Genomic DNA, 16,450 nt, shown 5'->3' on the forward strand with positions numbered 1-16,450 from the left:
TCCAAATAATCAGGATGTGGTTATCTGTAAGATGATACAGTATGACTTTTTTCCTATATACACCCAAGCACAAAAATATATGCCTCACACATAGTCATCAATATTGTAAATGTCCATCATCCTGTGCCATTTATAATATTGCAGAGATGAAGAGAAACCTGGTTAGTAAAACATACATAAAAATAGTTAAAGGAAATCCACATGGAAAGGCTTATAAAATTGGGCAATTTCCCACTTTGTAACCTGTTTTTAACATGATAAAAAATGAGAAAGTAAAACATCACAATTGTAGTTTACCTTTGATTAAGAGAGCTATTTTTAAAAAATAAAGATAGCCAGAAATGTGAGGTCATTTTTAGAATACAATTAAGGTTTTGATATGTCTTCCTCTATGTTGAGGAAGGTTAAAGAGACAACAGCATAATTACAAGTAAAAAAAAATATGATTTGGTGGCAAATTTTCTAAAGAATAGGGGATGCATTTTTTTTGGTATTTTTACCAGATAACTGTTACACTCTTTGTTATTTTTCTACTGTCTCAATTTAGAGACATAGACATGATTTATTGTTTTTTGATACTTATAAAAATACTCCGTTCAGATATCAATTTGTCAGAAAGAGAACACAGAATTTACTGCCCCCTTTCAGAAAGGATGGAATATAGAGAAGTAACTAGAGATTGACATTATAAGAGTCCAAAGTATTTATTGGTAACCTCCAGAAGAACTAGTTTAGACTACATAACATGAAAATTAAAATCATATTTGATAAAAGTTATCAACAACACTAAAATACTTTTATGCCCATATTAAATGTTAATAGACATGGTTGATACACATGCTACTCTGTCTATATAAAACATTTATTTGTCTTTATTCTAGCAGATAATCTTCATTGCTAAAATCCACACTGAGGTTTCACAGTAACAGTACTATAAAGGAAGTACTCTAAAAAATCTCCAGTCACTCTAAAGTGAATGTAGTTACTAAAGAAATACTTAGTATTACCTCATAAGTGTTCTTTCTTACAAATTATAAATACTCTATGTGACAAAGAAGTTATACATGAATCAGTTCAATCCTCTCAAAGCTCTTTTGAAATGAGAATTACTCCTTGCTTCACAAATATGAAAACTAAAGTGCAAATAGATTAAATGATGCACATCCAAGGTCACTAATACTAAAGCCACAAGAAGACTCAAATCCAGTTCTTCAGATCCATCTAACCATCCTTTCTTTTTTGCTCCCAACAGCTTTCCAAATGATGTTTTTAGGGAAATAAGAGCTTTCTGAGAGTTCTCATTAAGGGATGAATAGGATGGGGGTAGGGGGAATCTTTCCTGATGCCATGTACTAAGTGGTGAAATCATGCCCATTCTATTGTAGCCCACAGCCTGTGATCTTACCTAAATCAGACAATGCTTTCCCTTTACCAGTGGTCAAATTGGCAGCCAGCAGACCTGATATAGACCACATATTAGCTTTAATTGCCTGTATAGGGTTTTTAATATAAAAAATTATAAATGCATGAATGACACATCTTTGTGCTTACTATACAGAATTAACAAATGTATTTTTTAGACATACTTGCTTTAAAAAAATATGTAGATTAAAACTAAGTCCCTATGTTTCTTCCATAATCCTATTTACTTCCCTCTCTCCACAGAAGCAATCATAGTTATGAATCAAGTTCCATTGGTTTATACTTTAATTATATATATAGATTCCAAAATACACAAAATTGCTTTGTGCATCCCCAATTTAGGTAAATGGTAGCATGCCATATATATTGTTCAACAACTTCCCATATCCCCCCAAAAGGGCTTCTTTGCAATCCTTGCATATATATACACATAAGATTTAAGTCATTTGTTTTAACAGTAGACACACATGTATTTAAGTCATTTGTTTTAAGTCCACAGTATGAATATACCTCAACTCATACATCCATTTCCTCTTGAGTAGAGCCCTTGGGTTGATTGTGGTTTTCCACCACTATAAACAGTGAGGCTATGAACTTTCAGATACAGGTCTCCATATAAACATGTAAGAGTTCCTTTGGACTATAAACTAAGAAGTGAAATAAATGGGTTATAGGTAGTACATGATCATTTTTAACTTTTCTAGGTATATTTCAATTTTCTCCAAATGATTGGATTAATTTCCAACTGTACTAGCATCACTTATGTTTCTCTGTTTCCAAGCACCATTCTAATATGTGCGATGTTCACTTTGAATTTTTGCCAACTTGCTGTATGCCAAAGGGTATATTATTTCTCTCCCATTTTTTTGCATTAAACAAGTTGCATGTATTTTTGGATGGTGTACTTTTGGATGTTTGTTTTCTATTAGGCTATTTCCTTTTCTACAAAATGTCCATTCATAACTTTGGCCCATTTTTACTTAATTGTTAATTAAGTTTATTGTTATTTTTAAAATTTTATTTATCAGATTTGAATGGATAAAGAAGATGTGGTATATGTATACACTGAAATATTACTTGGCAATCAAAAAGAATCTTGCCATTTGCAACAACGTGGATGGGACTAGAGTGTATTATGCTAAGTGAAATAAATTAGAGAGAGATAAATATATGATTTCACTTATATGTGGAATTTAAGATAACAAAATAGATGAACATAGGGGAAGGAAAAAAAAAGGAAAGCAAACCATAAGAGAATCTTAAATACAGAGAACACACTGAGGGTTGCTGGAGGGGTGTTGGGTGGGGGGATGGGCTAGATGGGTGATGGACATTAAGGAGGGCACTTGGGATGAGCACTGGGTGTTATATGTAAGTGATGAATCACTAGAGTCTACTGAAACCATTTTCACACTATATGTTAACTAACTTGAATTAATTTTTTTTAAATAAGATTATAAAAAAATCAGTTTTTAAATATTTCAAATGCCAGTTTTAATTTTTATATTGTGTTGAAAATATACTCCACTTGGTACCTTGTCATTTTTTTAGGTTTATTGTATCTTACAATACAGAGTTTTTCAATTTTAATAGAATGAAATATGACAAGCATTTCTTTCGTATAAGATGTGCACCTTTTGAATATTACTTAAGAAATCCTTACACAGCACAAGGACATAAATATATTCACCTATTAGATATGTGGCGTTTTTGAAATTATGAATTTAAATGCTTTCAGACACAGCACATTCTCTCAGGTGCACTACAGACCTCACTAGATCTTATTTTCTAAAACCTGACCAATTTCACACATTTCCCCTTAGGTATGCAAGGTTGTAATCCTTCGATTAGATAGTCAAAGAATAAGATTACAAAAAACTAGATTTCTCAGACTTTAGTTAGTCTGAATTATGATTATAGCTATATAATCCCAGTCTAGGTTTCCATGGAAATGATGCCTTGATAGAATTCATTCCAGGAGACTGATAGCTTCTTTTAAGTATGATTCAAGTTTTGCAGAGATGCACTCCAGCACAGAGAAGCTGAATAATTCGGTTCATCACCTGCATCTAACAAGCTTTACAGGAGATTTTGTTTTCTATTGTTATATGCTAAACTAATAAATATTTACCATGATGTATGTGACCCTCAGATGCTGGACGGGAGACTGGCAAATGCACATTTTATTCTGGCTGTGACGTTGATGCTATGGAGTTCAGGAAAAGTACGCTCAGTGGATGTAGCAACAGAGGTAATGGAAACTAGCTTAAGGGACCATATATTTTTTATGATCATAAGCCATTTCTACTAATGTCAGAAGCAGATACTGCTGACAAATAGATGCCTTAATAACACAAAACTGATGAAAAAGATATTTTTTTCTACTGTCTTGACCTCACTGTAAATTCAGAGAAATCCAACTGAATGTCAAAATAAATAAATAAATAAATAAATAACCTGGAAGTAATAAGTATTAGCATTCTTTGAACAGAAAAAGCATAAAAGAAAATTCATAATCATTTCAGTCATATTTTTAACTAACTCAATTACATCAAGATGAAGTGCTTTTGTGTGAAATTTGAAGGTGTTATGTGTGAAAATTTGAGTAGCTTTGGCCAAACTTTGTATTATGGTACAAATGTTTTCTTGTTGCCATGACTAAAGCACAAATAAAAAGAAATGTGAGGACATCTCCACACAGAGAAACATTAATTTGGCTTATTTGATCTTATTAGAAAATAGTCCCTGTACTTCTTAAATAACAAATGAGAGCCTGAAATGCATTTTACCAGAGAACAAGTTTTATACGAGTTCTATGATTTTTTTTTCCTGAGGATTAAGAACATCTTAAATTTTTTAATGTTTATTTTCGAGAGAGATAGAGAGACAGAGCATGAGCCAGGGAGGGCAGAGAGAGAGGGAGACACAGAATCTGAAGCAGGCTCCAGGTTTTGAGCTGTTAGCACAGAGCCTGACATGGGGCTCAAACTCACAAACAATGAGATTATGACCTGAGCTGAAGTCAGAGATGTTTGCTTAACTGGCTGAGCCATCCAGGCACCCCATGAATATCTTTAAAAAGGAAGAAAACTCTGTTTTGTATGGGCATCAATTGAAAGAATGATAACATTTTTTTTGGAGGATGCTTTGAGAGATAATAAAAGATTTCCTATCTTTGTCCTTTGAAAGTTTTGTCTCCTGCTCTTTAGAATTTCTTTCTCATAATAGCATCCTTCCCTTCCCCAGTGTCTATGTTGTCAAGCTTTTGTAGGGAAGTGGTAGATGTTGAGATTTTAAGAGGAGTTTAGAACACATTGTGGAGTTTGCAATGCAAATAACAAGAGGTATGAGATATTTCTTATTTTATTTCTACAAGGTGGGAGTGTGTTTGGAATAATTAACTTCATGGCAGTATTCAGGATAGAATAGAAAAGGGAGAGTTAGAGAAGCAGGTTATAAGATGATTAACAATGTACACTAAGCAGTGAAGAGGAGCTGATATAAATCACTACTGATGAGAATACGACAGAGCAAGAGAGGGGTGCCTGGGTGGCTCAGTCCGTTAAGCGTCCAACTGTTGATTTAGGCTCACGTCATGACCTCACTGTCACTGCCATGACGTCACTGAGCCATTGTTGGGCTCTGCACTGGGCATGGAGGCCGCTTAAGATTCTCTCTCTCTGGGAGGGAGGAGGGAAAGAAGGTAGAAAGGGAAGGAAGGAGGGAGGGAGGGAGAAAGGGAGGGAGAGGTTTTTCAGGAAGAACTGTCAGGACTTAGTATAGATTTGGTTGGTTTAAGAAAGAAGAGGCTCAATAGATTGTCAGACTATATGTATTTCACAAGAAAGTTGCTGGGGCCAATGATGAAAAGGCTGGAAAATGCTACTCTTTCATTTTACTGGGGAAAATGAAGAACATAGAGAATGGAGGAAACAATCTAAGAAGAAAGGCAGAAAGTGAAGAAAAAGAATCTTGCCAAGAGCAAGAGTCTGGCACAAGGAAGAATGTGATTAACAGGGGGGCAGGGAGGAGGTCCCTGGAGCTGATTTCTTCCCACAGGGGAATATTCTCACTTTCTTAGAAAAGAAGTAATATCCCCTGGACTCCACAATGACTAGAGACTATTAATAGGAACATTTTTTTAAATGCTGTGATTGGGCTTAGGAAAGGAAAAGACAGGCTTCATAAATGACACCCACACTTCTATGACTTGAATGAAGTGTCAAGTGCCAATACGTGAAACAAACAAATAAGAAATTTCACATGAGAGGACAAAGTCATTGGGATATTTCTGACTCACTGTAAACGCTTATTAACAATGTGGTATTATTGCTTGTGAGAATGCAAAATGGTACAGCCCACTTTGGAAGATAATTTAGTGGCTTCTTACAAAACTAAACATACTCTTATCATATGATCCAGCAATTGTGCTCCTTGGTATTCACCTAAGGAGATAAAAACTTACGTCCACACAAAAACTTGCACACAGATATTTATAGCAACTTATTCATAATTGCCAAAAGTTGGAAACAAACAAGATATTCTTCAAGAAGTGAATGGATAAATAAACTAAGATGCATCCAGACAATGGAATACTGTTCAGTGCTAAAAAAAATAAAATAAAATGAGCTATTAAAAAAAAAACCCAATGTGGTAATAAATCACATGGAAAACGATAGTAAGCTTCCTGAGAGCAGAGACTGGATTTTGTTCATTTTTGTGTCCCCCAGGTCTGATGCAGAAGCTGGTACATAGCGGATGCTTAATAGCTTGAATCAATAAGGTATGAATGAAAGGTAAAAAGAAAACAATGTGAGGTTTGTTTTTTTTTCAAATTTCATTCCATAAACATACAGAAATCTACTGAGTACAAACTATGAGCAAAACACTGACCTAAGCATTGAAAAGAGCAAATAAAAAACTAGTTTAGACACAGTTATTACCCTCAGGTTATTCACAAGTTAATAAGCAATACAAATATATTGTAATCAATCTAACACAGGGAAAATGTCATGCGTACAATGATGAAAGAAGTATAGATAAAGCGCTATGGGAATGATAAGGACGCAGTTGTTACTGGGAAAGAGTCTAAAAGAATGCTCAGTTAATATACTAAATTTTAGAGACAGACCTATAAATTTTTATTTATTTCCTGTGTGGGTGTGTGTTGTTGTTGTTGTCTTAATTGCTTTTGGACATACCTCATCTCTATGCATTTTTGTTCCCAAACGTCTTTCTCTCGGGAGCATAAATCCACAAGAAATCAAGTTTCATGGCAGGCATGTCAGCTAAAGGTAGCAAAAGCCAAAGGCAGATGGTTATACATATTTGAGGTTTCTTTTTCTGAATGAGTGGAATCACCCCCTCCTGCCCTACAGGCTTTTGATTCTGGAGTCATAGATGTGCAGTCACCGCCCACAGTCAGGGAAGAGAAATCAGCCACTAACCTGGCAGCAAAACTCTTGCTTCTTGATGAACTTGTGTCCCTGGAGAATGATGTAATTGAAACAAAGAAGAAAAGGAGCTTCTCTGGTTTTGGGTCTCCCCTGGACAGACTCTCGGCTGGCTCTGTCGATCATAAAGGTAAACAGAGGTAAGTGAACTCTTGAAGAAGGAACATTTTTATTTTTTAATCCTGCCACTCTAACTCCAGAAACAGAATTCTACATAAGAAAAGATGATGAAAACCTTGGAGGTAAACATATTTGTAAACATTAAATGTTTACATTCAGTGTTTTAGCTAAACATTAGCTAAACATTAAATGTTTTCGCTAACTTGTTAGTTTAATAGCATAATTTGGGAAATAACTGTTGAGGAAGTAAAATGACTGCTACAGTATGTATGAATGTTTTTGTCATACTTTCCTAAGGAAGATTTCATTGCGTGCACATGTAAAATAGTTATTATAAGACATTACAGGTTTAGGAGGTGAGGGGGGATCTCTGCTACCAGGGGCATCATTTAACACAAAAGTGTTTTGGTGAAATGTTCCCATTGCTTAAAAGATTAAAGAAAACTCCTCAGCAAACCCTGAAAAGAATTTCATCATCTGGCACCCCACTTTTTCATGCACTCATTTCCATGTCCTTTGCTCCTGTCTTACGTGCTTACTTGGAGTTTTAGGATTTGTCACATTTGTCCATGATTCCACGACTTTGCTGTGCTCCATGACTCAGCATACAGGATGCAATTTGCTGGACTTATGTTCTGAGAGTCTCAGAACTACATGAAGAAATAAAATCACCACTTAGGGGCTGTAATTTATCCTACTATACTTAGAAAATAATCCCTCACCTAGGTTTTGAAATCCAGACCCTATTTTAAATAAACAAATATAAATTAATTCAACTTATGTCCTAAGCATTGTGTTGGGTTCTGATGGAAAAGAGGAGGGAAGTATAGTCTTTTCCCTCAGAGAAATCATATACTAATAAGAAATATGAAAATACTTATAATGAATTATAATGCAAAACAAGAAGAGATATGTTTAGAGACCAATGTATGAAGAAGGCCATGGAAATCCAAGGAATAAGTGAAATTTTAGAGGAGAAAATTTTGTGCCTCTTAATAAATGTTATTTTTTTGATTTCTGGATCTTGCAACATAGTCCAGTAAATAATTGAAAAATCAATATATAGATGTTATATGTAAATATTTAAATATAAATTTATAATAGCATAAACACCATATATACTAAACACATATTGCATCAATACCATAAATACATATAATCCATTTTCAGGCTTCATCTTAACAATATCTTTAGGACGTATTATAAGAGGAGACTATATTGGGAGATATAATCTATCTAACACAGCTCAGCTTGCAAGAAATAAAGGGAAATTGGCAAGTATTTAATACCCATTTGAACAGATTTTCACATATAAAGGCTACAAATAAACTATTATAAGCATTTTAAAAATTAGGGAATATTGTTTCCATGAGCACTTTTGGAGAAGGATACTAAGTGAGTTTCTTTGGACATCTGGAATGACTGGAGAGATATCATAAGAATTGGTGGGACCATAACTGTATAATTTAAGAGAAATGAAGGCTGCAAGGAAAAGAGTGCCATGTGCTATGATTATAGTATGACAATATAGATTCATCAAATATCTAACAATTCAGGAACAGTAGTGAGAGCATATACAATTCAGAATGAATTTTGATTATTTCATGGCTATTAATTGAGAATCAAAGTGATCACTACAAATAGTTACTTGGAAACATGGAGAAGAAGGGGAAAAAAAAGATTACAAACTGAGTTTAATGAATATTTTCCTGAAGAATAAAAGAAAACAAATGAAGAGATCAAGGTAAAAAATAAGAAAGAAATTAAAACTTTCTTATAAAAAAAAGAGAGCATAAAAAATAAGGAGTATTGAAAAACTTTATATAAAATATTGGCATATATAAATACAACATTTACAATATGACAGATTCAAAAAATACTGATTATGTCAATAAATGTCAATAGATGTAACTTTTCTATTAAAATGTGAATGTTTTGGGGGTGCCTGAGCGGCTCAGTCAGTTAAGTGTCCAACTCTTGATTTTGGCTCAGGTCATGATCTCACAGTTCATGAGATCCAGCCCCACCTGGTAGTCTGTGCTTGCAGTGTGGAGCCTGCTTGAGATTCTCTCTCTCCCTCTCTCTATGCCCCTCCCATACTCCCACTTGCTAGCATGCACACACTCTCTCTCTCAAAGTAAATAAATAAGCATTAAAAATAATTAAACAAATAAGTAAAAATGCAAATATTTTCAGATTGGCTGATAAAGGGAAATCCAACCCTTTTCTATATTTAAGATACACAACTAAAAATAAAGATATTTAGAAAGGTTGGCAATAAAAGAATGGAGAAGTTATACCAGGAAAAAATACATTAAAATAAACTAAAATAAAAGAAATAAAAACATAAAGAAATAGATAAAAATTTAAAAAGAGTGTACCAATGTTTATCAAAGATAAACCACAGGGAATGCCAGGAAATAGAAAGAAACATATTAAGAATAGGAGACTTTAATTCATTTCTTAAAATCCAAGGCCGATTATATATTTAAAATGTATAGAAGGCATATACAATATAATCCATAAAATGGAATTTGTAGATCTATTTGGAACTCTGAACTTCAGTAGAAAATATAGCATCTTCTGAAGTGCATATGGAGTATTCAAAAAATTTACCGTATCTGAGGTGACAAACAAACCCTCTAGGAATTCTAAAAACAGTATATTAAAAAAAAAATTCACTGACTGAAACACAGTGTGACTAGAACTTAATAACAAAACTAGAAAAACAAGAAGTCATTTTTACCTAAAAGTATAAACCATGTCATTAAATAACTATTGGGCCAAAGAGGAATACAAAATAAAATTATATGCTTTGTTCAAGATAATAATAATGAAAATGTAATATTAGGGGCACATAAAGCAAATATCAGATAAAAGTCATCATTATACCAATAAAAATTAAAAGTAGAAGTAAAGCAAAATGACACACAAAAACATCTGGAAAGAACAGCAAAGTAAGTCAAGAAAAGCCATGAGAAAAAAAAGCAGAAGGTAAGAATAACGACAAAAGCTGAAATCAATGTTTGTAAAGCAAACCATAGTGTATAAAAAATAAATGTAAAACTGTTTCTTGAGAAAAATACAAGCCACTAGTTAACCTAAGCTAATTAAGAAAAAAGTAGAAAGTAAATTCACAAAATTAGAAGTGACAAGATGGAAACACCAAAACAGAGAATCTTTAAAAAGAGAACTACTGGGGCGCGTGGGTGGCGCAGTCGGTTAAGCGTCCGACTTCAGCCAGGTCACGATCTCACGGTCCGGGAGTTCGAGCCCCGCGTCGGGCTCTGGGCTGATGGCTCGGAGCCTGGAGCCTGTTTCCGATTCTGTGTCTCCCTCTCTCTCTGCCCCTCCCCCGTTCATGCTCTGTCTCTCTCTGTCCCAAAAATAAATAAACGTTGAAAAAAAAAATTAAAAAAGAGAACTACTTTGCTCAACTGAATACAAATAAACTGAAGACTTGGAAAATGGATACAATTTTGGAAAAATATGATTTACAAACATTGACCCCAAAAGAGACAAATAATTCAATTACCATGGAGTTTTTTTTTTTTAATTTTAGAAGAGCTTGCCAAGAGAAAGTAGATCTAGATATTTTCATATGAGAATTTTATCAAATCCTAAGGTATCAGATAATCCCAAGGTTATCTTACCTTTTCAGATCATAATAAAATAAACTTTCTAAGTTCATTTCCTGATACAAATATAATATTGATCCTCAAATAATAAACATTACATTCTTAAAAGGAAATTTTAGATTCATGTCATCTATAAATATCAGTACAAAAACCAGAGATACAAAGTTAATAAGTAGAATCCAAAACTTTAAAAATATAATACATCTAAACCAATTGGGCTTATTCTGGGAAAGTGTCACTCAATATTAGGAATTCTTTTAATGTAATCCATCATATAAATAGAGCAATGGAGAAAAAGCATATGATTATATCCTTAGATGGCAGAAAAGGCATTTGACAAAATCTAGCATTTATTATATTTTTTAAAGTACAACAGAATGAGAACTGACAGATATTTCCTTAACATGGTGTGTGCATATGTGTGTGTGTATATGTGAGTATTTATGTACACCTCAGCCCGAAGCCTCTATCTTACCTAATGGTGACATATATGGGAAGTTTTACTAAAGCAAGGAATAGGAAAACCACACCCATCACTTCTACTATTATTTAGAAATGACTTTAGACAAGAGAAAACATTTAGAGACATAAGAATTGGAAAGAAAAAAGTAAAATTATTTTTATTTACAAATGAGAAACTGGAAAACAAAGATAATCAATGGAAAAACTACCACAACAAAACCCTTTTGATTAAAATGCAAAGTGCATAAATACAGAAAGCTAATAGTACTTCTATATTACCAGCAGAGGTCAGATAGAAGGTAGACCTCATTTATAATTGCATTAAAATAGGAATGTACCTAGGCATACAGTTAGCAAAGAAAGCTCCTTCCTCAGCCATAAAAAAAGAATGAAATCTTGCCATTCGCAATGATGTGGATGGAGCTAGAGAGTATTATGCTGAGCAAAATAAATCAGTCAGAGAAAGATAAATACCATTTGATATCACCCATATGTGGAATTTAAGAAACAAAACAAATGAATGTAGGGGGGAAAAGAGAGAGGGAGAGAAACCAAGAAACAGACTCTTGACTGTAGAGAACAAATTGGTGGTTACCAGGGAGGGGGAAAGCAGTGGGGGGGATGGGTGAAATAGGTGATGGGGATGAAGGAGTATACTTGTTTTGATAAGAACCCGGTGTTGTATGGAAATGCTGAATCACTATATTGTACGCTTGAGACTAATTGTCCCCTATATTTCCACTAACTGGAATTTAAATAAAAATTTTAAAAATGTTCATATACGAGCATATATGAGGAAACCTCTGAGAATAATGCTGAAATGCAAACAGTGGATTGAACAAATGGAGGCTCACACTGTGTTACTGGCATCAAAAGACTCAAAAGCAGAAAAGATGGCAGCTCTTCTTAAGTTAAATTGCAAACTTAACCTAACTGCAATAAAAAATACCATCAGGGTTCTTTTGGATCTAAAGAAATTGATTACAAAATTAATTAGAAAAAAATTAGAAACTAGCATAGACAGAAAAATGCCAAAGAAAGAGGAAAGAAGAGCCCTACTAAATATTTTAATATTTTCCTTTCTTTACAGTAGTATAATAATAGCCCATGGATAGACCAAAGATAAAACCACCACCAAAACAACAAAAACAGAACAGAAATTCAAGAAATAGACACTAACTTTATTTAAAAAGCAGCCTCACATATTACTGAGTGAAAGGATAGATTCTGAATAAACGACTTGGAGATATGGAAAAAAGAGATAAAACTGATCCCTTCTCAAACCATACATTATGATAAATTCTAAAGGAATCAGAAATTTAAGTGAGAAAACAGATGAATCCATATAAGTACTGGAAGCAAACATTGGTGAGTTCTGTTCAGAGATAAAGTGTTCCAAATTCTGATGCAAAATCCAGAAAATCTCAGGAAAAAAAATAAGGAAAAACTAGATACATTTGATGTTTGCATTTTTTTAAGTTTCCATGGCTACAGGTATCATAAAGCAAAGTAAAAAGAAAAATAATAAATTAGAGAAATGCTTATAAGTTACATCAAAGTGTTAACAACTTTATTATATATAAAGAACATTTAAAAATTGAGAGGAAAAAGCACAATGCTCAAGAATGAGGTAAAAATAGTTCCTGAAAAAACAGATGTAAATGATGCAAATCACATGAAAAGATGCCACCCATTATCATAAGAAAAAGGCATATTAAAACTTTACTGATATACTCTTCTTGTGCGTATTAAATTGGCAAAAATCCACTGAAGAGACAGAATAGTTTTGCTTCTAGATCCTCCTAGTAGGTAGATTTTCAGGAAATATGAAAGACAGAGGAATCACTTCAGACACACAACAGGGATGAAAACAGCAAAAGTCAGATTATAGGAAACTGCAAGACAATCCAGTTTCTCTGGTAAATAAATTACATGGTTTTGAAGGAAAAAAAGAGAGACAGAGGTGAAAGAGGATCCTAAAGATTAAAGCAGAATAAGACATTTATTAACCAGTCTCAATTTGGGGGAGTACTGATTCAAATAAATGATTTGTTTAAAAAATAATTTATGTGAGAAACAATTGTGAATGTGAGCAGGCACTACTTGATGATTTTAAGTAATTATTGCATACTTTTCAATATGAAAATGGTACTGCAGTTACATTAAAAGTGAGAGAGATTCTCATTTAAAAATTTGATTGAAAGTATTTATCTTAGAATCACTAAATTCTACTCCTGAAACCAATATTACACTATAAAAAAAGTACTTATTTTGGATTTGCTTCAAACTAGTACAGGAATGAGAACCGAACAGATGAAATGAGATTTGCCTAATTGCTGATTGTTGATTTAGACTGAGAGATACTTGGGAACTTACTATACTATTCTATTTGGCCAATGTCTAAAATATCCCATGATAAATTGAAGGAAAAAAGACTACACAGTGCAAGAAATAGCAGATTATATCTGGCAAAAGAATAAATAAATACATCATATGAGAAGACTAAGGAAATGACTTCAGAATGTCAAAAGAGATAGATAACAGAATGAGAAATTGTAACCTATAAATTAACCTAATGGGAGTGTAGGGGGACAAAATAGAACAGAAACAATCACTATTTAAGGACACGGTGGGTGTTTTTCAAGAATTGTCCAGAAATGCTAAAAAAAAAAAAAAAAAAAAAAAAAGATTTTTCATATTTAGCAATAATAACAAACTTTGAAATAACTAGTACTGCTGTTGTAAGATTAAGTGGATTAAGAACAATTATTCTGTTGAGATTCATGTACGATATGGTTTACAGGCTTGAACATTCAGAGCATGTTCTTGGGAGGGCTCAATAGCATGGTGTGGGCTCAATATCAGATAGAGATAAGGAAGAGGATAAGAAATGAAATTGGGAAAGAGATTTGGGGCTACTCAGGGATGCTGTGTTCAAAATGTAATGCAAAACCCATATAAACTTATAAGGTATCTCTGAAGCTAGATTGTGAAGGTCTTATCCACTGAAAGCCAGAAAGGATTTTAGCAACTGATGATCTTATGTGGTCAAAAATCATAATTATCTATTTTCTTTTTTTCTACCTTTCTCTTCACTTCTAACTACTTCCAGATGTTGGAAATGGGTTAAGTAGAATACATTTGTACGAGAGTTTCCCCATGAACTTGAAAAGTTGAGGATCTCCCTTAATCTAGACAATTTTACCTTGTTTCATATCTGGAATTAAAATCAGAGACAAGACTTTTCTCTATTCTATGGCATAGCAACAAAGGTGACCTTCAATGTCAGGAGTGTTTTATGTAGAATTTATTTAGGGGGCGCCTGGGTGGCTCAGTCGGTTAAGTGTACGTCTGACTTCCGCTCAAGTCATGATCTCCTAGTTCACAAGTTCAAGTTCCACATCGGGCTCTGTACTGACAGCTTGGATCCTGGAGCCTGCTTCAGATTCTGTGTCTCCCTCTCTCTCTACCCCACCCCCACTCATGTTCTCTTTCTCTCTCTCAAAAATAAACATTAGAAAATTTAAAAAAAATTATTTAGAATGACCTATACACATTAACAATTTTCCTATAGATGTAATTTATTTATGCATTTTATAATTTTTTTCAATAGTTGATGTCTTAGTCTTTCAAATGAAATTCAAAAGGCACATCTTGTGAGGTTTTTTCAGGATTTATTTTTTTAGTAGGAATTCCTGCTCTTAGTCTCAAAGTAAATATTAAATTTGTCTTATATATTAGAACGGTGGAAAATAATGGGAAATAAGTAATAGCTCACGCATAAAATATTTATCTACACCTTCTTAAATTTTAAAGGAAAAATAATTTTAGATTTTTTCAAAGTGTAATGATAACTGAAGATTAAAGATTAAAATTTTCAATCATCTGGGGTGCCTGGTTCAGTCAGTTAAGTGTCTAACTTTGGCTCAGGTCGTGATCTCACGCTTGGTTCATGAGTTCAAGCCCCACGTGGGGCTCTCTGCTGTCAGCACAGCACTACTTGAAATGATTGTATCCCTCTCTTTTGCCCCTCCTCTGCTCGTGCTCTCACTTTCGAAAATAAATAAGCATTTAAAAAGTAAAATAAAATAAATTTTTCAATCATCCATTATGAAAATCATTGTTATCATTGAAATATGTATAATAAAGTGACAGGGAAAAATGAATATTTTCACATATTTAGTATAAAAAGGCACAGTTCAGAGTTTTGCAACTATTTTATAAAAAGAAAATCCATAAAAATTATAGTAATTTTGCTTGGGAGGCCACATATAAGGTTAATTGCTGGTCTTTTGTTGTGTTTGATGCAATAGCTTTGGTCCATTAATCCAAGTAGATTTAACCACTTCCTTATTTATTTTTGAAGCTTTCACAAGATTGTGAATTAGCATATTATTTTAACACACTTTCTTGTTGCTTATAAACCCCTCTGGTTTTCATGTGTATGTATCAAGATTCTTTTCTCTCAAGCATGCATTCTCTACCTTCTCATGTTCACCCAGAGAAGGACATAGGTATGAGATCTATTTTCATACGGTAGCCCCAAGATTTCATTCATTACTTAATCCAGAGATTCATAAACTTTTTTGGGTGATGGGCCACTTTGGTAGTTTGGTGAAACCTATGGACACCTTCTCAGAATATTGTTTTTAAGTGGATAGTATTTGTAAGAGTTCAAAGGTTACTATACATAGAAACAGAATTACCAGAAAAATGTAAAAGTAATTAGTAATATAACAACATATAGGCTTATTTGTTAACATATAAAATAAGTTGCTTTAGAGAAAAGTCTAAAAAACAACAATCATTTCAAGTAGTGCTGAACATAAAAGCAATTTCAAAGTTTCTACAATGGCTGAAGTATGATCTGAATGTATCTGTGATTTCTATTTGTGACAAAGGTCTAGGTATTGTGATTTGTTCCCTGCATTCTTATTCATATTTTTTTTCAACGTTTTTTATTTATTTTTGGGACAGAGAGAGACAGAGCATGATCGGGGGAGGGGCAGAGAGAGAGAGGGAGACACAGAATGGGAAGCAGGCTCCAGGCTCTGAGCCATCAGCCCAGAGCCTGACGCGGGGCTCGAACTCACGGACCGCGAGATCGTGACCTGGCTGAAGTCGGACGCTTAACCGACTGCGCCACCCAGGCGCCCCAGAGTGTAATGAAACTGAAGATGTAACATTTTCCAGCATCTATGGATCCCTGAATTATATTGGTGTATGACTCCATATTTAAAAACTGACTTTCAGGCATATGACATGTATTACTTTATTCTCAATTATTGTAAAATATTTATAAAAGAAAAGTTTTAAATCCTGCTTATGAAAAACTTCATAAGAGATGGAAATGGA

The 16,450-nt window shown here is 33.6% G+C and overlaps 1 protein-coding gene across 3 annotated transcripts in view; it reads left to right on the forward strand.

Moving 5' to 3' along the window:
* The window catches only part of OSTN (osteocrin), a 53,653-nt gene that overhangs the window by 19,277 nt on the left and 17,926 nt on the right, over positions 1–16,450 (forward strand). For all 3 annotated transcript variants that reach the window (XM_040479549.1, XM_040479547.1, XM_040479548.1), the window contains 2 exons: positions 3,575–3,673; positions 6,801–7,015. In XM_040479549.1, coding sequence (XP_040335483.1) covers positions 3,575–3,673; positions 6,801–7,015 — 314 coding nt within the window. The remainder of the gene's footprint in view (positions 1–3,574; positions 3,674–6,800; positions 7,016–16,450) is intronic.

This window comes from Herpailurus yagouaroundi, unplaced genomic scaffold (assembly GCF_014898765.1).
Source record: "Herpailurus yagouaroundi ecotype Mexico unplaced genomic scaffold, PumYag 159, whole genome shotgun sequence".
Taxonomy (NCBI): domain Eukaryota; kingdom Metazoa; phylum Chordata; class Mammalia; order Carnivora; family Felidae; genus Herpailurus; species Herpailurus yagouaroundi.